General features: G+C 43.9%; 2 protein-coding genes across 5 annotated transcripts in view; one reads left to right on the plus strand and one right to left on the minus strand.

The window, feature by feature from the left end:
* Positions 1–4,466, minus strand: part of TTC13 (tetratricopeptide repeat domain 13) — a 64,728-nt gene extending 60,262 nt beyond the window's left edge. For all 4 annotated transcript variants that reach the window (XM_019549889.1, XM_019549887.1, XM_019549888.1 and 1 more), the window contains exon 1: positions 4,216–4,466. In XM_019549889.1, coding sequence (XP_019405434.1) covers positions 4,216–4,453 — 238 coding nt within the window. In that variant the 5' untranslated portion in view covers positions 4,454–4,466. The remainder of the gene's footprint in view (positions 1–4,215) is intronic.
* Positions 4,467–4,615: 149 nt separating this feature from the next.
* Positions 4,616–20,880, plus strand: ARV1 (ARV1 homolog, fatty acid homeostasis modulator). The gene is made up of 5 exons (XM_019549891.1): positions 4,616–4,805; positions 11,564–11,683; positions 16,142–16,295; positions 19,212–19,436; positions 20,314–20,880. Exons 1-5 carry the CDS (start codon positions 4,698–4,700, stop codon positions 20,418–20,420), a joined length of 714 nt encoding a protein of 237 aa, XP_019405436.1. The 5' UTR covers positions 4,616–4,697; the 3' UTR covers positions 20,421–20,880.
* The last annotated feature ends 551 nt before the right edge of the window (positions 20,881–21,431 follow it).

Consider the following 21,431-nt stretch of genomic DNA (forward strand, 5'->3'; position numbering starts at 1 on the left):
GCGATCCAGAAGCCCCATATCCACTCCTATACTTCTGTGCCGCAGCTTAGTACTCCCCACTCACCCAACACGCCGCCAGCCCGCATGGCAAAAAAACTGCCCTGTCCTGAGTGGTGTCGAGTCAGGAGCCAATCTAGGGGGGGCATGTGCCTCACGCCATGCCCTTCCTACCAGTCTCCTGTGTAAAAGCATTTTATTGCTCCTCCTGTTGTCTTCACCAGTACATGCGCACAAAAATAAAAAGCCATAATTTACTCCCCTTTCTCAGAATTAAGTGAAAGCAAGAGGGACAAAACAAGTAGAAGGAAAAGAAAAAAAGGGAGGAACTTTCAAAGTATATGGAAAGAGCAGAAGTACAACATCACAGCTGGGCGCCCAGGGTAGCTCCCATATACACAGCACAGCTTGCAGTTACATAGCTGCAGCAGCCTGCCCTCCCCCCGACAAAAAAAGTCAGCACCTGGGACAACTGGCCCGGTCATCACCCTAGCTATATCACTGCTGATCTGATTCACAAATGGCAACATGTTTTGGTGTTAGACTATTTGGCCCTGGCTCTTTGACAGGTGACTAAGAATACTGTGCAATCTCATCTCATAACAGGGAAACCCAGAGTCATTCATCACCAACTGGAAGGACCATTCCCAGCCCTTGTGTAGAACTCATTTCTGATAAGCATACTAGCAAGTATCGTACAAGACTTCAGAAGGACAAAAGAGGAAGATTAAGGAAAGAAAAGAAAACATGGTAAAAATAAGGGATGGCATACAAACATGAAAAGTAACACTACACCACAGTGAAAATTCTACAACTCTAACAGGAATAGCAATCCAAAAATAGGACAACTGAACAACTGTATGCAAATGTGGTAAAGGAAAGGAGTTTGAAGAAAAGGGAAGAGAAAGTAGAACTGCCTAGTAGATGTCAATTAATACAAAGCATAATATAGTTTTAATGACAACAGTTAGCAGGAGTGATAGGCAAAAAATTATGAACTAATAACCTCCACCGTTTGGAAAGACTGGAGAAGGGAAACGAGAAAAGAAAGGATAAGATGGCATCTTCACATCAGCAATAATCAAAATTAACCCCTTTCTTACGTACTGTAAAGTGCAGGAATTTAAAGGCATCAGTGAAAATGCAAAAAAAAATCTGTTCAAATAAATATGCAACAAGGTGGCTTTAAGCTGTTGCTTGTCTTTGTTAATACATTTAGTAAGAACTGCGTTTGTGCCATGTATCTTGGTTATACGAGGCAAACAGAAGTGGTATACAGCTAAGTAATTCCCCATTTCTGCTTAAGAATGAATTGAAGATTGACTACAAGGAAAACTACTTATAAAGCATAAGTTGAAAGAGATTTTAACATGCAGTTTCTATAAACAGAAAAAAGACCAGGTTCTAATTCAGCCACAGCAAAGTTAACAGGAGGTTCTCAAAATGCCACTGAGAAGCACAAGATTTACAGATTTTAAGGCTAGAAGGGACAACAATGTTTCAATTTCACCTTGTACTTTAACAAAAAAAAAAAAAAAAAAAAAAGAAGCCATAGATTGTTTACCTTCTAAATCTTGCATCATGCACAATCTGCCTGAAGAGGCAAAGGGGGTAACTACATTACACCAGAAGTATTTACTATACAAATAAGCACCACTGCAGCTATTAGAAGTTGGATGACAGTTCTTTGGGTGAAGATATCAGGCATGAACAAAGGAAAAGTCACAGATACTACCTGCTACAAATAATGGGGGTAGAGAGAAAAAAGGACACTTAAAAATCATGGTTTGACTCTCAAGATTCTTAGAACTACCAAGCTACAATATTCCTGGGGGACTTCACTACTATATCTGTACTTTAATAAACACAGCCAAACTTGCTTCAAATTGTTGCCTAGGTTAGGCAGATGACAAGGTTATGAAACAAAAGTGGAGAATCCAAACAGAGGAGAAGTCATCCAGGACCTACAATATAGAGAGGAATTGACTGAGAATGAAAACAATAGGGTAGGTTGAGAAAACAAGATTCTCTTTAGCCTTTTGACAGTTTTTCCACTATTGATACCTGTAACCAGGGCCATCCAGGGGCAAGGGGGTGGAAATCGGGGCAACCACCCCAGGCCCTACACCTTGGGGGACCCTGTGGTCAGTGTAGCGTAGGTTCCGCCATGGCCACCACTGCCAAGTGCAACTGGCTCTGACAGTTCCGGCCACACGCTACCCCGCTTGCTGCTCCAGGCCCCTCACAGGCTGATGTGCCCCAAGCCTCCTACACTCCTAGGGATGGCTCTGCCTGTAACTGTAGGATTTATTAACAGCTGGGAAACATGTGTGCAGGTATTTTAGAATATGCTCAGACATCGTTCTGTAGTTTGGTTAGTAAAAGAAAAGAAAAAATCACTGTATTATTGCCATCACATGGTAGAAACGCCTTCTATTTTTGTTAGTTAACCCTTAACTATAATTTTTATACTTTCTGTTTTATACAGCATGTTTCCTACAAGCTACCTCCAACCAATCACTAAATCAGCATCTTCCAAACACATCTTCCTCCAAAGAATCCTAAGCAAGTCTGCCACCATTCAAGCACTGATAATGCTGGGGGGATGGGGTGGGGGAGGAACAGACAGAAGTGGCAGATCCTTCAGGTAACTGCCTGGTTCCAGGTTTACACATTCCTAAATATAGCTGCAGCCCCATGCCAAAGACAGTGAAAAGGATAATTTGTTGGGGCTCAACCTGCCTCATATCATAGAATCATAGAAAATGAGGGCTGGAAGGGACCTCAAGAGGTCCCCTAGTCCAGTGTTTCTCAATCTGTGGGTCACAAGAATATATGAAAGAGTTGTGAACAAACTTTAAAAATGGATTCTCCTTTAAAGAAGTAAAATGTGGGAAACTAGGGCTTTTCCTTTGCAGGCTGGCAGAATTCTAGCCTTTGAGGGGCTGCTTGGGGGCCCCCTTGCCCCACACACTGGGGGACTGGGGCCTAGGAGCAGTGGGTTGGGAGTCAGTGGCACTGCATCAGGTCTGGCCACTGATGTTTGCAAATGGGTCCCAGTACAAAAAAGGTACAAATCATGGCCCTAGTCCAACCCTGGCTTAATGCAGGGCCATCCCCAACAATATCATCTGAACCAAGAAAATCACACAGAACCCCCCTAGCAGTTGCCATCCAGCAGCCAAAGTAAAACAGCAGAAGCAATGGCAAGCTAGGATCCCTAAAAAAAACCCAGAGTGACAGAGTGACTCTTGTGCTGTGGGAATTCCCACCGCTGCTTGCTTTGGCTCACCTGCCTCAGCTGCAAACAGACAGAAACAGAAAAGCCTAGCTAAACTGAAAGAGAGGCCAGCTAATATTCTACTGGCCCTACCAGTGGGGTTGAAAGGGACCTCAGGAGACCACCTAGTCCAAGGGTGGCCAACCCACAGCTCCGGAGCCACATGTGGCTCTTCAGAAGTTAATATGCATCTCCTTGAATCTTTGCACAAGCACATGGTGACCAACATCCACAACCATTACATCATGTCACGCAACTGCTCGCAGTGAGCACATTACTCAGTTTGCACTTGGAAGTTTGGACTCTGGAGCCACAAGTTGGCCACCCCGATCTAGTCCAACCACCCTCATCCCCAACCAGACCAACCCAGAACTAGATAGACCATCCCAAAACCATCCCCAACTAAATCTTCTCAGCCAAGGCTTTGTCCACCTGGGTCTTAAAAACCTCCAAGGATGGAGACCCACAACCTCTCTAGGTAACCTGTTCCTGTGCTTTACTACACTGCTTGTGAGACAGTTTTCCCTAATATATAACCTTAAATTCCCTTGCTACAACCTGAGCCCATTGCTCCTTGCTCCATCACCAACCCCCACTGTGAATGGTGCACCTCCATCCTCTCTGGAGCCTTCGGGCAGCTCTTTCTCCCTCACTGGAGCAAGGGGCAGCTTCTTGCACTGGCCCAGGCCAGCATGTGTGCGTCTGTGTGTGTGTGTGGCGGGGGGGGGAAGGGGGATACGTATATGCCCCTGAGTGTCTGCGTGCCTGAGTGGGGTGAGGGCCGTGGGAGTGTGTATGTGGATGCATATGTGCCTGTGTGTGTCTGGGGGGCGTGTAGCAGGGGAGCGGCCGGGCGGCCCCGAGCGCGCTGCTCCAAGCCCGGGGATCGCCAAGGGAGAAGTCCGCCCGTATTCCCGCCCCGGCCCGGCCCCGCTCACCGCCACCCTCAGCCGAGTGCGGCTCGCGCCAGTCTCCGGCCGCCGGCTGCGCGCAGCCCCCCACCGGGCCCGGGCCGTGCCGCTGCCTCTGCAGCTCCTGCTTGAGCAGCGCCAGCGCCGGATACTGCTCGCTGAGGCTGGGCGCAAGCACCAGCGCCAGCGCCACACGCGCCGCCCACGTCAACAGCACCAGCAGCGGCAACCCAGCGCAGCAACTGCAGCCGGTGGCAGGTGCCATCTTGGCCCATGCGCATGCGCGCCCCCTCCCGCCCGCGTCTGCGCCGAGCGCCACCTGGAGGCCCCGCCCCTCCTGGTCACGTAGTTTCCCAGGAGGAGCCTCCACCTAGTGCGCGCGGGAGGGAAACTACGACTCCCAAGCGGCACCGCGGCCAAGCCCCAACCCCCTTTTGAGCCCCGAAGTCAGCCTGCTATCCAGTCAGGAAAGGGGCTTGCGTTGCTCTGGGAGCTGCCTCGAGCTTGGGATGATGGGGTCCGACAGCTGTGGTGGTTACCGGTGCGTGGAGTGCAGCGACGAGGCCTCAGAGCTGTACAGGGACTATCAGCGCGGGGTGCTGCGCCTCAGCATTTGCGTGAGTCGGGGGCGGGGCTGGGGGAATGGGCGGGGCTTGGAGGCAAAGCTCCTGTGGCTCTCCATTCCCCACTTCTCCGGTCCGGGCGCGTCCATTCCGCGGGTGGGGGAAGTATGCGTTACGTCTTGGCCCGCCTCAGCGCTGGGGCTGTTCCATCTCCCGCCTTCTCCAGGGGTTCCAACCCAAGCATAGGGCCTCCCCGCCTTCCTGTGACTGGGGGGGGAGTGAGGAGTGATGCATTGTGGGATGCCTGGAGGACTGGGGGGAGGAATGATGCACTGTGGAGTGCTTAGAGGACTGTCCATCCCCCACGTGCACCCATAACACTGACCCACTTCTCAGTGGACAGTTCAGAATAGTCCTTGATTTTCTGGGTCCTGTTTTGAGCTGCTTCAGGTGGAATTTGTCCGTCCTAGGGACAAATCAGCCTGTGCAGAGCCCTGCCCCCGTACACCCCAAACACGAAGAAGCCAGTGGCAGATTAGAGGGGAATAATCACTCCCCTTGACCTGTTGGCAGCACACCTACAAATGCAGCCCAGTATGCCGTTAGCCTTTTTGGCAACAAGTGTTCATATTTGGCTTCTTGTCCATTGTAATCCCCAGGTCCTTTCCTGCAGAGCTGCTGCCCAGCCAGTCAGCCCCCAGCTTGTACATGGGATTGTTCTGTCCTAAGACCAGGACTTGGTACTTGTCTTTGAACTTCATGAGATTCTTTTCGGCCCAATCCTCCAATTTGTCTAGGTCACTCTGAATCCCAGCCCCACCCCCTCCAGTTTGGCATCATCTCCAAGCTGGCTGAGAGTGCACTCTATGCTGTTTTCCAGGTAGTTGATGAAGTCGTTGAACAAAACTGGCCCCAGGACCAGCCCCTGGGATACTCGGCTTGATACTGGCTGTCAGGTAGACATTGAGCCATTGATAACTAGGGCTGTGTGAAACTTCAGCAGTCATTTCGTTTTGGAGGTGTTTCGGTGCCCAAAACACTGAATCCGAAATAAAACGGAAGACTCTGAAAGTAAACAAAACCATCCGAAATGTTTCGGAAAATTTTGGAGTTTCAGAGCCGGGCTCACAGGGAAACAAAACTAAGAAGAGTGAGGGGGAAGAGGTGAGGGAAGACTGTTCGGACATTGACATCTGTAGCTGGCTAGTGTCTGTGATCTGTCCTTGAGGTTCCTTCCAATCCCAGTGCTCTGAGGGAGGGATGGCAGCCTGCTGTCATCCTGCGCTCCAGTCAGGAGGAGTCTGGCACAGCCCCGCAGCCCCCCCAGGGCACGCGGGCCCCCAGATCTGCACGCAGGATGATGGCATGCTGCCACTGCTATCTGGGGCCAGAGGCAGCACCAGTCTTCCTGGTGCTTGGTGCAGGCTGTGCCAGTCCCAGCCGGCAGCAGCAGCCTGCTGTCATCCCACACACGGATCCGGGGGCCTGTACTCCCCAGGAGGAGTCTGGCTTATCCCCCGCAGCCCTCCCGGGGGGTGCAGGCCCCAGATCTGCATGTGGGATGACAGAAGGCTGCCACTGCTGGCAAGTGATATGAGTTTTGCTTTGAAGAGTTTGAGGTGCAGTTTCACATAAACCCCTGCACCTATCTCCTTGAAAATTGGCAGGCTTCATTCCTTCAGAATTCCTACCATACCTGCAATTTGCATCTGAATCAGACAAGACATGACAAAGTTATAGGCATTTTAGTGATTCACCATCGTAGCCTATACCTGAATCACCAAAACGGCATCGAAATTCTGAAACAGATTTGGCCGAATCAAAATGGAACAGTGAGCCGAAACACTGAAACAAATCACTGTCCCTCCAAAATGGCTGAATCCGAAAACAAATCAAAACATAGCCATTTTGCACAGCCCTATTGATTATTACTCCCTGAGCCTGGTGCTCCAGCTGGTTTTCTATCCACCTTACAGACCATTCATCCAGCCTGTACTTCCTTAGCTTGCCTGCAGCAACATTGTGGGAGACCATAGCAAAAGCCTTGCTAACATCAAGGTACACCACATCCACAGGTTCCCACACATACGCAGGAATATTCCTTGGAATATACGTGCCTCCCCCATTTCAGTGGAGTAAGCCTGTCAGCACTAAACATTTCTCTAAATGCCATATTTAGTTTGCCATGGTAAAAATAATTTTCACCTGACACAAGAGTAACAAAGACAGCAGAGGCTTATTTTCCGTTCTGTATAATTGGAAGAAGCTAGTGGATAATAGGGCTGTGCAAAATTTTGCCCAACGTTTTTTTTTTTAAAGCTGTTTTGAGCCTGAAACAGCAAAATCGAAACAAAACAAAAGGCTTTGAAACAACTTTGAAATGAAACAAGGGCACTCAAAATGTTTTGAGTTTCGAAGCTTGGCTTACTTGGCTTTAATGCCGGTCTCGGGTGGCAGTGGCGGCCTCCTCTCATCTGAGACACAAATCTGGAGGCCCGCACCCCCGGCATATATTAATTAATGATGGAGTGACGCCTACACATCCAACATGGGTGCTGGACTCCACCCAGGGGTACAAACCCCCCAGATCTGTGCACCAGATGAGAGGAGGCTGCCACTGCTGCCTGGGACCAGCAGTAGCAGCAGTCTTCCCCGGGGCTGGGTGCAGGCTGTGCCCACCACTAATCCCAGGTGGTAGAGACAGCCTCTGCTCATCTCGTGCACAGATCCTGGGGCTTGCACCCCCGGGAGGGCTGCTGGGCTGTGCCAGACTCCTCCCGGGGGTGCAAGTCCCCAGATCTGCTGCTAAAGGAGAGGAGGCAGCCGCTGCCGGCAAGTGTCAAGAGTTTTGCTTTGAACAGTTTGAGGTACAGTTTCCCAGAAACCTCTGCACCTGTCTCCTTGAGACTTGGCAGGCTTCATGTCCTCAGAAGGGGCTATCATCAATGCAATTTTCAACCAAATCAGGTAAGAAATGTTTAGGCATTTTTGTGATTTCCCCATTATAGCCTGTGGGCGAAAGGTTGAAATGGTGAAACCATTTTAATGAAACAAAATGGAACAGTGCTTCAAAATGAAACGACAAAAGAAAGAACTGGCCCTTCGAAACAGCAAAATGGAAGTCGAAACAAAATGGTGCTGTTTCACGCAGCCCTAGTGGATAACAGTACTTTATATTTCAAGGAAATTATGTAAAACTAATCCAGCTTATTACCAGCCTTTGAAGATGGTTGTACATTTAAAATAAAAATTGAAGTTGAGCAGATAACTTTTTTTTCAAATTTCAAAGTTGATTAAGGACAAATATAAAAGATAGTGATGTTCTGTGGAGCAAATCTAATGAAGACTGCTTGGATTCAGTGATGTTAAGATTGTAGTTTTCTCAGGCATGCTAAGTATATTGCATGACTGCAGATTGTAGATTCAATTGACTGTGTGGAGATGCAATTATATCAGGAAAATTAACTAAGGGGCTTCAGTATTTCATTTCCCCTTGGGTAGCTTGACAAAAATCTTAAAAACCCAGTGTATAAGTAGTTTCTTACAGCTTAACTGTTCTTACAGATGTACAAGCAGTAGTGCTGTCAACATTTGTAGAGTTGCATCATTCTAATTAAATTTAAAATCTATGTTGTTAAATTAGGGTAGGTGTATTAAACTGAATTAGCTTTATTTAAATAGATTTAACTTAGTACATGCTCCAGCTGCAAACTTGTTTACCTCAGGGTTAGATTAGCAGCAGTTATTTTGGTTTTAGTACCAGAAAAAGCCAACAGACTAAGAAAATACTGCCTCTTGGAAATCTTTAACTGATAATCGTAACATAGACTCATTTTGCCTGCAAACCTGAGTTGAGTACAGAGAGTTTGTGCAGACCGAGCCACTGACAGAATAGCAGCAAAGGACTTCGTCTCAATACAGTTCAAACCTCAAGTAGTCTAACTGAAAAATAAGATTCATTAGGAATGAAAGAAGTTCTTATATTTACAGGATGGTGGAGAGGAAGTGATGAGTTTCTGTAGCTAGGACTTGAAAACTAGTCTGTCAGCATTGTCAAAGTTCCTGGGCATGATGGCATTTTTTTCCTTGCTAATCCTAATTCTGACATGTTATATTCCTAGTTGTGCTTGGTAATGTCAAATTGGAACACTTAATTTGATACCATGTTGGATGTGTAGGCATCACTCCATCATTAATTAATATATGCTGCTCACACAAAGGCTTTGCTAAAGCAGCAGCCAGTGTAGGCTTCACCAGCAAATCTGACCAATACATTAACTCACATAAACAAAATTTGTGAGCCAGAGGTGCATTTCTACCAAGAGATGGGAAGGGGAGATGGCTGTGCAAGGTAGGATAATCCAGTGCCGGGATGATAACAGTCTGGAACAGTCTGCCAGCGGAGGTGGTTCGAGCACCTACATTGAACACCTTGAAGAGTAAATTGGATGCTTATCTTGCTGGGATCCTATGACCCCAGCTGACTTCCTGCCTTTTGGGCAGGGGGCTGGACTCGATGATCTCTCAAGGTCCCTTCCAGCCCTGATGTCTATGAAATCTATGATAAGGCTGGAATGGGGACACCCAGGGCAGAATGCAAAACAAGCTGCTGGTACAGGATGGTTGAGGCATTCATGTAATTTGTTTTGATCATTTTATAAAAGAAGAATTGGAAAGCAGGGCAACTTTTGTAGTGGCCTGAGGGAGCCTCTGTGGTGTTGTGCCAACTAAATTGTGACAGGTACAAATGCTTTAACTCCTGAGCTGATGTACTCGTTAAACCAAAACATGTTAGGGCTGTGCTTGTAGACAGTAAACCTAGCCAAATCCTTGCCACCAAACTGAACCTGTGGTCATTCTTTGAGACAAAATTAGGGTTAGGATCTCCTGGCTGTGACTTTGGCTGATACTGCAGTTCCTGAGACTTCAACACTGATGAGGATAACAGCAAAGACGACACTGATAACCCCAGACAACAGGTTGATTCATACTTTTTGTTCGTAGCCTGCAAAAACTGGAAAGTAGAAAATCCACAGTTGTAATCAAAACTACTGTTTACGTATGTATATTCCCAGCAGCCATCTCGCAGGATGAGCTGGGATTCTGCATACCTGGGCTGGGTAGGATGCAATTGTCTGGTGTTTCTAAACTCTGTTTTAAAAACTCTTAAACTACGTGTGCAAGTTGTTAGCCAGCTGCATGCTGCTTGTATCCTGGATGCAGACTGTCAGTTGGTTGACCTTGTGTGGAGTCTTTCTGTACTCCCTTATTTTGGCTCTGTCATCTTCTGTCTCTCATTCCAAATGGAGAAGCCTTTTTTTAGCTGTCCAGCTGATTCCAGGCTTTAACAGTCAGAGGTGGGGATTTCTAAAGCTAGTTTTGTGCACATAAATAAAGGGTAGGGCCACATTGTATATTCCACAGTCAAGCAGCTACTGTGTTCAAAGGCAAGTCCTCTTGTTTCTCTCTCCAGAGCTTTTTGTGAAGAAATTTGTAAAAAAGTTTGGAGTTTTCTTGTGCTATATCAGCCTGAAACCTCAGCATATGTAAATTACTGCCTTTCAGAAGATGTTTTCACAATTCTCCTTTAGAAAAATGAAGCGAGATGTTGCCTTTTAATTATAACAGTAATCTCTTCCACAGTAGATTTTATGCTCTATTAAATGTTCCAGGTTTAGTCTTCAATTAATTGTATCCTTTCTTCCATCTCTGACTTTAATTTCAAGCCTATAAAGCTGCTGGTTAATTGAGTCAGTTTTTGAGTCCATTACCTCTAGCTCTTTCATGATTCATATTTTCTTATATCAGTTTCTTCTCTGCTTCAAAATGTGGTTCCTCTAGAACAGAGGTACCCGCAGGTGCCATGGCCTACCTCAAGGTTTATTCAGGTGCCCGCATGCATTTTCACAATCAGTAAAAACCATTATTACAACAAAAATTGCTGTCACTGCTGATTGAACTCAGAACAGCAACACTTTAAATTTTTTTTCACAGGCTGTACACAATGGCTGCCAAAATGAGACTGGGTCACTCTGACTGATGCAGTGACGGAGTGGCACACTCCCTCCCCAAGTGAAACTATGTGCATGCTCGTAGCCAGGATTCTAAATTTTAATATTTGTATTGGTGCCTGCTGCTTTTTCTTTTAAATTTGAATGTGCCCTTGGGTACATAAACATTGGGAACCCCTGCTCTAGAGCTAAGCCAAAATAAGCTGGTTGACTCTGTGACCAGACAGCTGGCAAATACTGTGCCATGTTTAACATTAAGCTTCCTGTCTAGATGCATGTGCATCTATCTTCATTTATATTCCAGTGATTTTGGAGTTAAGTTGCTGGTGACCTTAGCTATTTTTTTAAATCTCACATCTTCCAACAGTAACATAGTTATAAAGGGAAACAAAGAAACTAAGTATGGACACCCAGGAATCCTTACCAGGCCACAAGGATCTTGTTTTATCCTACAGTTTTGTTTGTGGGCATGATGTCTCATGCCACATTTTGACTGACTGAACGTTTCTTGTCTACCAGCAAAGACGACGTGTCTTGTACGTAAATCTGTTTCCAAAAGTAAAGCTTGGAATGTATTACTAAAATACAATCTCTACCTTTATCTTCAGATTCATATCAACTTCTTAGGCATAAACCAGGAGGGGTTGGGGTGGGAGGAATAATGTGGAAAATTTGTTGGGGAGGAGAGGGAAAGTAATCTCCCTCATGAGTGCAGCGACTGTGTTGAACTAAACAAAGAAGAACAAATTATTTTTCTAAGTAGACTTTGTTTGCTTACCTTTTTTTATTTGTTAATTTTAGAAATCCTGCCAGAAACCTGTGGACAAGTATATTGAGTACGACCCTGTAATCATCCTGATTAATGCCATTTTATGCAAAGCACAGGCTTACAGACACATTCTGTTCAATACGAAGATAAATGTAAGTTGCTGGATGTTTTCTTCCTCTTCTTTTGTTTTCAGATGTGCAAGTCATACAATAAGTTGTTGGGAATCATGATGAAAATGAGATTTGGTGGCTATTCTGAGTTTATTTGCCTTTCTCCTTCCTTTTCATAAGTAAGGAAATGTAATTAGAATCTTGTTTTCAGTTCTAATTAAGAGTCTAATGTTGTAAATTAATTATGTGGAATCCAGAATTCTGTAGCTGTTATGAGTTCTATGGTCTGGATAAAATTAAGCAAAAGCAGCTGCCTGCCATAAGATATATTGGAGATACTCCTAACTCCCATTGGTTGAGAGAGGGTCTGTAAGTTGCCAACTCACAACTTAAAATTCCACTTGAAAACATTGTCCTTTATAATATTGATATTGAACTGATTTTTTTTAAACAATGCTAACATTACTATACTAGAATACTTGGTACCAGTATTGATTTTTTGCAGACCTTCTCCCTTGTAGTAAAGCATATCACAAAAATTATTATTTTGGATAAAGATAATAATAGCTCATGGGGATCATTGATGCATAAATTCTCTGCAGAAATTGCTAAAACTTCCAAGCCATGACTGTGTCCTTAGCACTACTGAGGGTATAGTGTAGCTTAAAGCATGTGCCTTTATCTGACAGTTGAAGTTCTTAGTTTCTTTTGTGCTTCAGAGAGAAAACACAATAGGAAACTTAGGAAGTCAAGCTTGGGTAACTAAGTTGTGGTCTCAGGCTTAGTCTGTGCTAACGCTTCTGCCATAGTCTGCTGCTGCATGTGTACACCCCAGAGTACTTGGTGGTTCTACTCAGCAGCTGTGCGACCAGAGCACAAAATACATCCTGAACATAGTATGGTAGACAGCAGAAGGTGTTGGAGTGTCTCTTCTAATGTTTCTCAAATCTTTTTAGACTCAAGGCACCTCTCCATGATTTTTTTTAATTGAGTGGCACCCATTTCAAACCTAAATCTATTGAAGTGCTCACCTCCTTCTAGAGGGGACAGAGTAGGAGTAGGGCAGTGGTCAGGCAAGGAAGAGCTTGAGTTTGCACTTACCTCCTTATAACTTGTGGCATCCTTCAAGAGATCTTGCTGCATCCCAGTGTTCCCTGGCACCCTGGTTGAGAATCACTGGTTTATGCATGTCTTCTGCTGACCACTGTACTGCAGCAGAAGCCTTGCATGACTCAGCAGAGGCAGTTTAACTTCACCAGTGGAAAAAAGAGTTCTGCCACCACAGAAAAGTTTTGAGAGTCAGTGCATTTGGTAGTGGAGACTGTCTCAGTAAGTAATCTTGGACTGATAGTTTCCAGATGAGTGAGAGGGCTGAGGGAGGAAAGGCAGTATAGCTTAAGCAATAATGTTAGGTCTTGGCAATTTTTTGCCACTTTAGCTCCATCAGTCAGGAGTATGGTGAGTGATCTGTGACAGAGACCGCCCTGTTGGATAAAACATCTGCAGATGTATTGACACTAGCAGAACTGTGCTTTTGCTTGTTCACTTTATCTGAGAGAGGGGACAGTAGTAAAGCACAATTTTGCTGATATATGTTGGATCTACATTAAAAGCTTTTGACCAGTGTGGTGTATTGGTCTAAATATGCTAGCAGAGTTTACCACAGGTAGACATGGCTTAAGACTTTTGAGAGATCTAAGACAACTTCAGCTGAGGACAGACTAATGATGCCTCACTTGAGGCTTCTGGAAGGGCTTGTCTGCATACTGAAATTGCACTGTTCCAACTTGCACTGGTTCATCTAAGCCAATTTAAATTCCGTGCATGGACTCATATGACTTAAACCTTAACAATTGAAAGATAAATTGATAATTTACAGCTTCAAGCCAAAAGTATATAATTATCATAGAATCATAGAAGTAGGGTCGGAAGGGACCTTGTAGATCTTCAAGTCTGACCCCCTGCCTGGACAGGAGAAAAACTGGACTCAAATGACTCCAGCCAGGTAGGCATCAAGTCTCTTCTTAAAGACCCCCAGGGTAGGAGCCAGCACCACTTCCCTAGGAAGTTGGTTCCAGCTCCTAGCTGCCCTAACTGTGAAGTAGTTCTTGCAGATGTCTAATCTAAACCTACTCTCCAACAACTTGTGGCCATTATTCCTTGTTATGCCAGGGGGTGCTAGGGGAAACAGTGTCTCTCCCAAACCCTTCTGGTCCCCCCTAGTGAGTTTATAGACAGTCACCAGGTCCCCCCTCAGCCTTCTCTTGTGAAGGCTGAACAGGTTTAGGTCCTGCAATCTTTCATTGTAGGGTCTGCCCTGTAGTCCCCGGATCATGTGGGTGGCCCTCCTCTGGACCCTTTCAGTGTTGTCCACATCCCTCCTGAAATGGGTCGCACAGAACTTGATGCAGTCCTCCAGCTGTGGCCTGACCAGTGTCTCATAGAGGGGGAGGATCACCTCCTTGGCTCTGCTTGAGATGCACCTGTGGATGCACGACAAGGTCCGGTTAACCCTGCCAACCGTGACCTCGCATTGTCGGCCCATGTTCATCTTGGAGTCGGTAATGACTCCAAGATCCCTTTCTGCCTCCATGCTCTCAAGAAGGGGGTTTCCCGTTCTATAAGTGTGCTGCTGGTTTCTACTGCCCAAGTGCAGCACCCTGAACTTGTCAGTATTGAAACGCATCCTGTTTATGTTAGCCCACCCCTGTAACTTATCCAGATCTTGCTGCAATCTTTCCCTCCCTACTAGCGTGCTCACTTCACCCCAAATTTTGGTATCGTCAGTCATCAGCGAATTTAAAACAATTGGTTTTTAAAGGCTGTAAAAAAATCTATGCATACAAGTCTCACTGATTATTATTTTATTTTTATTTTTTAACTGCATCAGCATGAGCGTCACACAATAAATTATGATGGTGCTACTTTATGTGTAGACCAGGCCTAAGGAGGAGTTGTTTGTGTGCCACTGGTTACCATCCCTGTATTAGAATTCAGGACATTTTTCTTTACAAATGTAGACTGCTTTTAAGAAATTGCCTGATTTCACGTTGCTAAAGTCTGCTTCAAATAAGAAACAGATCTGCAGGGCTTCAGTTTTTGTTACTACTTACCATAGCAAGGACATCATTATTTGAAATCCTGTTGTATTAGATATTGTGCAAACAAATCAGAAAATGTGGTTCCTGCCCCAAAGAACATATGCTTGTCTTCTGATATCATATCTCCATAGTATTTTCTCTTTCAGTTTCAAAATAATATGAAGTCCTTTAAAGCTTGAAACTAAAGTGTATCCCATCTAAATCCCTGTCTAAACCCAAGATCTCCTCTTGTTTTAATTCATGTCATGATTACAAACCCTCTGAATTGTTTTTGGTTCTGGGAGGGAAGGCTCCTACAGCAGCAACTTTATGTGATGTCCAAAAAAAGGATCATGGAAGTGTGGCCTCTTTGATCAAGGCTCTCTTCGTCACATGCCTTCCAAATTACACATGCTCATTTTTTCCAACAAAATGTTTATTCCTAGAAGTATTTCAAATGATATGAAACTGTAAGTGAATTAAACTTTCCCTCCCATAACCCCTCCATCACTAATGTGTCACCAATGGGGATCCATGCCCTAGATTTCAGTGACTGGCCCTGCCTCTGAATTCCAAGCCCCTCTACAAGCCCCGTGAGCCACACAACATGGGCCTGGAGGCCAGATGCAGCCTGTGGGTCATAAATTTGACACCATTGATTTAAGTAAATTCCAGATGAAAAAACATTTTCCAACAATAAGCAAGCCAGAAAAAAAAAAGAAGAAAAAACAACCACTTGATATTTGGGTCCCTGATTGTATCCCCATCACTGACAATTAGAAAAGTCAACCTTATTCATAAAACAGGAAAGTTTAATATGGAAACATACTAATAGTGGACTTCTTATGCTTTTCTTCAGTACAGTTTTTCAGGGGATATTTTAAGATATGCCAGAGACCAAATTATATTTGCGTTGATCCCCTTTTCTCCCTTCCAAACATGCTTAGGCTATGTATACACTTGAAAGGGTTGATTAGTTGCTATGTGAATAGTAGCAAACACCCATGGTGAAAATGAAGTTTGTGAAGGTATAAACCAATTAAACCAGTTCCCTCACCTGAAAAACTGCATTTACTGTAGGCTTCCTTTAGGGATGACTATATAAGTTAGGAGTATGTTTGTTTGTTTTTAACACCTAACAATGCCAGTAAAATTCGCTTTTGCAAATCAGACCTTTTATATCTTCTTTGCCCAAATCTGCTCATGCACTTTCCAAACCTCTGATTTTTCTGTAATATTAAGTAGGCTAACTTGTTTAAAATAGTGTATGCTAATGTAGTAGACCCGAACAAGCCATCTGCTTATGCCCAAAGCAAAAATGATAACATTGCAGGTGCTAAGCATCTTTGCCTATAGGTACTAAGCATCTTTCAAATTAAATGCTTAATGCTGATTCTGTCAATGATCTTTTATGTACCAGATTCATGGGAAGCTCTGCATATTTTGTTTGCTTTGTGAAGCTTATGTCAGGTGGCTACAGCTACAGGATTCAAGCCAAAACATAGATCCTGATGACTTAATCAGATATGCCAAGGAATGGGACTTTTATAGAATGTTTGGAATAGCTGTTTTAGGTAAGAATTGTGATTTACTTCTTATAACTATCAACTGGTCTTTTAGCCAGTCCTTAGTTTTTATTGAATCTTGATCTTTTCTAACTAAATGCATTGAAGAAATTACAAGTAACAATTGATGTCATGTCCTTCCCAAAGGAGGTGGTTTAGTGATTTCTATGTATACAGTCTAAAGCAGTTTTGTAGCTTTTCAGCGGGAGATGGCATTATGTACTTCATTTTTATGTTATTTCCTATTTCTCTTCAGTGCCAGTTCTGACTGAAATTACCTTATGATGAGGAGTCTACTGAACTCAAGGAGGTGGCCAGCCAATTTCACAGGCAGATCCCAGAGCCAGCCACCATTTTTGCAAGCTGAGCATGCCCCCTCCCAACCTGCCTCTGGCTGAGAGGCCCCAGCAGTCTTGCCCCTCCTTGGAGATTACTATATGGCCCAAAACTGCAGCTTAATTACCCTGATTAAGCCCTGGAAAGCCATTAATCTATGTATTAGTAAGCATGGTAATTAATCAGGGTAATTAAGCCACAGTTTCAGACCATCCCCAAGCAGTGGGCTCTGTGCTTTCGGTGGCCTCACTGAAAAAATACCCAAACTAACTTACTGGCAAGCAGAAAAGCCCTGCAGTCTTGGAGCACAATGGGGAGGGCAAATGGGGAAGACAGGGCAGGGAGCTGGGGAGAACACCTGCTGCAGGGCACCTCCATGTGTCCTCCCCAGTGGATGGCTTGGCTGGGCTGTTCCACCTGCTGCCAGCACAGCACAGCCTGCAGACACGTGGGTTCTGCCTCTGGTTTAGCAGCCCTATGCCCCGCTGGACCCAGGTATCACACTCAGCATGGGCTGGAGGCCCTGGCAGCTCCTCCTGCATCACCCTGGCTGCCTCATTCTCTACCTGCTGCTGTGCCTCTAGGTACTACTAACTGAAAGCAAACTAGGAACTGGGATGCTGGTGCTTTGCCCTTGCCCCAGGTCCTGCTGCAGTGTGGGGGGATGCAGCAGGTCTTTCCTGCTGCTCGTCTTGGGTTGATTGAAGACAGGCCTCTGCTGCTCCGCGCCCCACTCCATGCTGCCGCTGCCCTGACCTGGCTGTCAGATTCTTGGTAGTGCTGCCATGCCCTGCAGCCAGCTTCATCCATGCCCTGCCCCACCTCTGCACCTCCTGTTGTAAGCGGCTCTGCCCCACTGCCCCCTTCACCCTCTTCCCCATACTCCAAGACTGCAGGGCTTCTCTGCTTGCTGGTAGGTTTTTGTTCTTTTCAGTGAGCCCCTGTTTATTTTTGAAGCCTGTACTTTTCTGTGGAGCCTGCCTGAATTTGCAGTTTCCACTAAAATCGTACAGTTGCGATTTTTGTAAGTCCCTAATTATGACAAAACACTTATATCAGTGTTAGGTATCAAACCATCAGAAGATGGCAGTATTGAGAATGTTTGGTCTGAATTGCTATCTATTTATATGGTTTTGATTATAAGTAGTAACAGGTAGATGCACCTTAGCCAAGAGACTGGCACCCAGAGTACTAACAGCATGCTGAATTTTTATGTGAGAAAAATTGGCTGGTTAAGAAAAATGTTTTGTCATGTGCTTTGAATCTTATTTACATGGCTTCTAGTGGTCTTTCAGCATGTTAGAGCACCATCCATCGAAAAATACTCCTCTTAGACCTAACCTGTTTCAGAATAGCTCTGTCAGTTGTTACAGTTTCCTGTTTTGTCACATTCTAGAATCATGAGAAATGTTAGGGAAATGTTTTATCAGTTCTCTTTTGCTAGCTTGTTTAAAATGGCATTGAGAAAAGGCTAGAGTCACACCTCATGCATGGCTGAATACTTATTCTTTTGCTGCAGAGGCAACTAGCAGATGGAGGCATGAGTTTATTGCGTACTGATTAACTGAAAAGTTTATTATTCCTAGAGGAGAGATGACAGTGAGGATGCTGCTGATGAAAATAAACAGTAAACAGGAAAAGCTATACTAGCTTCTGAGCCATAAATAAATAATCTTTTAAAAGCAAACATTTTGCCAAAGAGCCAGTGGCAAAACTAGTTTGGAAGAAATGTTATTTCCAAGTTTCAAAAATTATATTTAAAACACTTGAAGGTGAAAAATGGATCTTTATTTGTTAAAAAGTATATTCAAATATTTTGTGGTACCCCTGTCTAATTTGGACCCATCCATTAGAACGATAAATAATTCCCATTGTTTTGCTTAACACTTTCAGGTCTTTGGGGTAGCAACACCAAAAAAACCATAACTTGAATTAATCCTTTGTCCTCATCCTCCAGTAAGTGTTTCCGTAGATAGGTTCATGTAAATGAAGCTCAGGTCTTTACTATTATCATCTTACTTTTCCATTATCAGGTTTTCATAAAATTATGATAAAATTGCCTGAGCTCATGTTTTCAGCAGCAGTTCCTCCCTTGCTGTCATTGGGAAACTGTTCTTACAGTGAGTTACTCCATATCTTACTAGCATAGGAAAGTCTTGGTAGTCTAGCAGTGGTTTTGAGCCTTCACTAATCTTCCATAGAATATCAGTATTGGTGGCTTTGGCCCACAGCTTAAAGACTAAATGAAAAAATAGTCTTTGGGGGAAAAAAGGTAGAAACAGAGGAAATTTTTCACATGGTAGTTTTCCTGCGATATGGATTTGTCATAAACATCCTAGATAAGTGGCTGGATCCTTTGAATAAGATTGGACTGGATTTGTTTATGGGAGTAGTAATTTAGCAGGGTAACTATTACTAATAAAGATAAAGTGGAGGAGGACATCGTGTTCATGATTCATCTATAACATTTTATTAAAATAATAAAAAACTCATTTGTAGTTGGTATTTATTACACCAAGATTAATTAGGAAAGAATTTGATTTGATGCTTCATGCTATTATTTTCTTCTCCTCTCCGTTGTCCACTCAGAGCAAACTGCATTTTTGGTTGGCATTTTTACTGCCCTATGGGTAGCCAGGGCTGAGATGCTGAAAACAAAGTCTGACTTCATCTTACTTCTGAAAGCCCTGCTGTTGTCTAGTTATGGAAAACTTCTGCTGATTCCAGCTGTTATTTGGGAACATGACTACACTCCTTCGTGTCTCCATCTCATAAAAGTATTTGTACTGACATCTAACTCGCAAGCAATTAGAGGTATTTTGCTTTTGTTGTGTTAGTGTAATATCTCTGTTGCAAACGTTATTACAACGTGTTATTTTAGAATATCTTTTCAGTAATGCTTTTAAAAATCAGATATTAAAGAGATTCTTACGTGTGATTGCAACAGTCCTTAGCTTAGAATTATCACATTGGGCCTTTCATCACGGAACTGAAAACATTAATGAAAAAAAAACAACCTTATCTTGCAATCACAGTTTTGAAACTAAAAAGAGATCCATCAGTTACATGTTTTGAAGCAACTCAACATTGGTTACTAGAACATTAAAGTATAATTAATCATTTGTGTGGGGATTTTTTTTTTGTAACTACAATTTGAAAATTATATATTGACTTAGAAAATATTCTTAAGCTATGCATAGACTGTTTAGACAGACTTTTTCTGTGTAGCTCTTCAAGTGTATATATTGGTATAAATCCACAAACAATTACCATGAACTTTTAAAAGGGTTTGGTCCAAACTGTTTATACCAGTGGTGCTAAACCTCCAGCCTCTGAGCCAGATCTGGCTTGTAGAGCTATGTTATCCAACCTGTAGAGCTCCCCATGGATCCAGAAATTTGGTGGCAGTAGAGCAGTGGCAATTAATACTGCCACCATTCCCCTGTTGTCAAATTTCTAAGCCTGTGGGGCTTGGGCCACAGATGCAATCTGGCATGGGCAGGGTTTAATACACCCTGTCAAGTTGGGGCTGCACACCAGGCCAGACCTGCATACCAGATTGGGCCTGCAGATCAACCCCACACCCCTCATCTAGCTCACAGAGAAAAAAGGTTCTGCACCACTGGTTTATATTGGGAGAGTAAATACATTATTGGAAAGATTAAGCATTTTGTTCTGTTTTCTTTTGCAGTTACATTGAACTTAAGCCGAAAGTTTGCTTTGTTGGCCATCCTGAGTGGATTGCTTTTCGAAAGTGGTGTTGTCTATTTGTTCCAGAGAACGGGACTGAATGTTTGAAAAAGCAGCCCAGCATCCACTTGCTTAATCTTCAGTTATTTTGAAGGTCTAAATTAAAATCAACATGGTTATTATTCTCAAAGGATTACCTTCCTCCAGCAGACCCAAATCATTGCTTTTATAATGTGATAAAGAAAATAGTTGGGTAACAAAACATTTCCATTGCCAGCAGTTGGCTGGAAACAGTTCTGGAATTTTTAGTTTTAATTCCTCACACAAATACAGCTTTTGTATGTGCTAAACCATAAAACTTGAGTCTGGACTTTTGTTTTTTCATTAGAAATATGAATATGCCAGCATGTTAATAGCTTTATTGATCTGGCAGTAATGCAAAAATGTACACTAAAAATGCTGGCATTACCCAACACTAATAACTATTTCATTTTTGCCAAAAGAGCTAGATGAATTGTTCCCGTAAGAGGGGAAGAAAAAAGTAAGCAATAAAATGAAGGGAAGACTAGACCAATATTTTAGAACAAATTGATTTTGAGAAAAAGAGAAATGAATTGATTAAAATGGACTACTGGATTGGACTATTCTGCAGTACAGAATTAAGGTTGGAAGGGCCCTCAAAAGACTTTTTAATCCAACCTGGGAATCATACCTGTGACCTTGGTATGACTAGCACCATCCTCTAAACAGCTACAATGCAATGTACATGCAATGGTAGGACTAAGCTGTAGTCTCAGGGGTGTTGAGGGATGAGTCCAAAGTAATAAAGGAATTTAGGGGTGAACTGGTAAAGAGTTTCTTAGCCAATACTGATAGATGATTATTAACCAGCCATATTGGATGATACCAATCTGATAACCAATTTACAGGAATGTTGCCAGGCAGCATGGATCCCTGCAGATAAGTCTGTGGGCAGGAAGGGGCGTGGGGGTATAATTCGAGGCCCCCATGGTAAGGGAGGGAGTGGGGCAGGACTGGGACTAAGGGTGCTGTCCAGCCAGGGTGGTGAATGGGACAGGGCCATTGGTAGCTTGTCCAGGGGATCAGCATTCTGACACT

Source organism: Crocodylus porosus, unplaced genomic scaffold (genome assembly GCF_001723895.1).
Source record: "Crocodylus porosus isolate Cpor-Errol unplaced genomic scaffold, CroPor_comp1, whole genome shotgun sequence".
In the NCBI taxonomy this organism is placed as follows: Eukaryota; Metazoa; Chordata; order Crocodylia; family Crocodylidae; genus Crocodylus; species Crocodylus porosus.

Excerpts from the sequence above, each read along its gene's own strand:
- ARV1 (XM_019549891.1), top strand. The coding sequence starts at position 4,698 with ATGATGGGGTCCGACAGCTGTGGTGGTTACCGGTGCGTGGAGTGCAGC. Across the intron at positions 4,806-11,563 it reads TGCTGCGCCTCAGCATTTGC|AAATCCTGCCAGAAACCTGT; the intron begins GTGAGTCGGGGG and ends TGTTAATTTTAG. Across the intron at positions 11,684-16,141 it reads TGTTCAATACGAAGATAAAT|ATTCATGGGAAGCTCTGCAT; the intron begins GTAAGTTGCTGG and ends TTTATGTACCAG.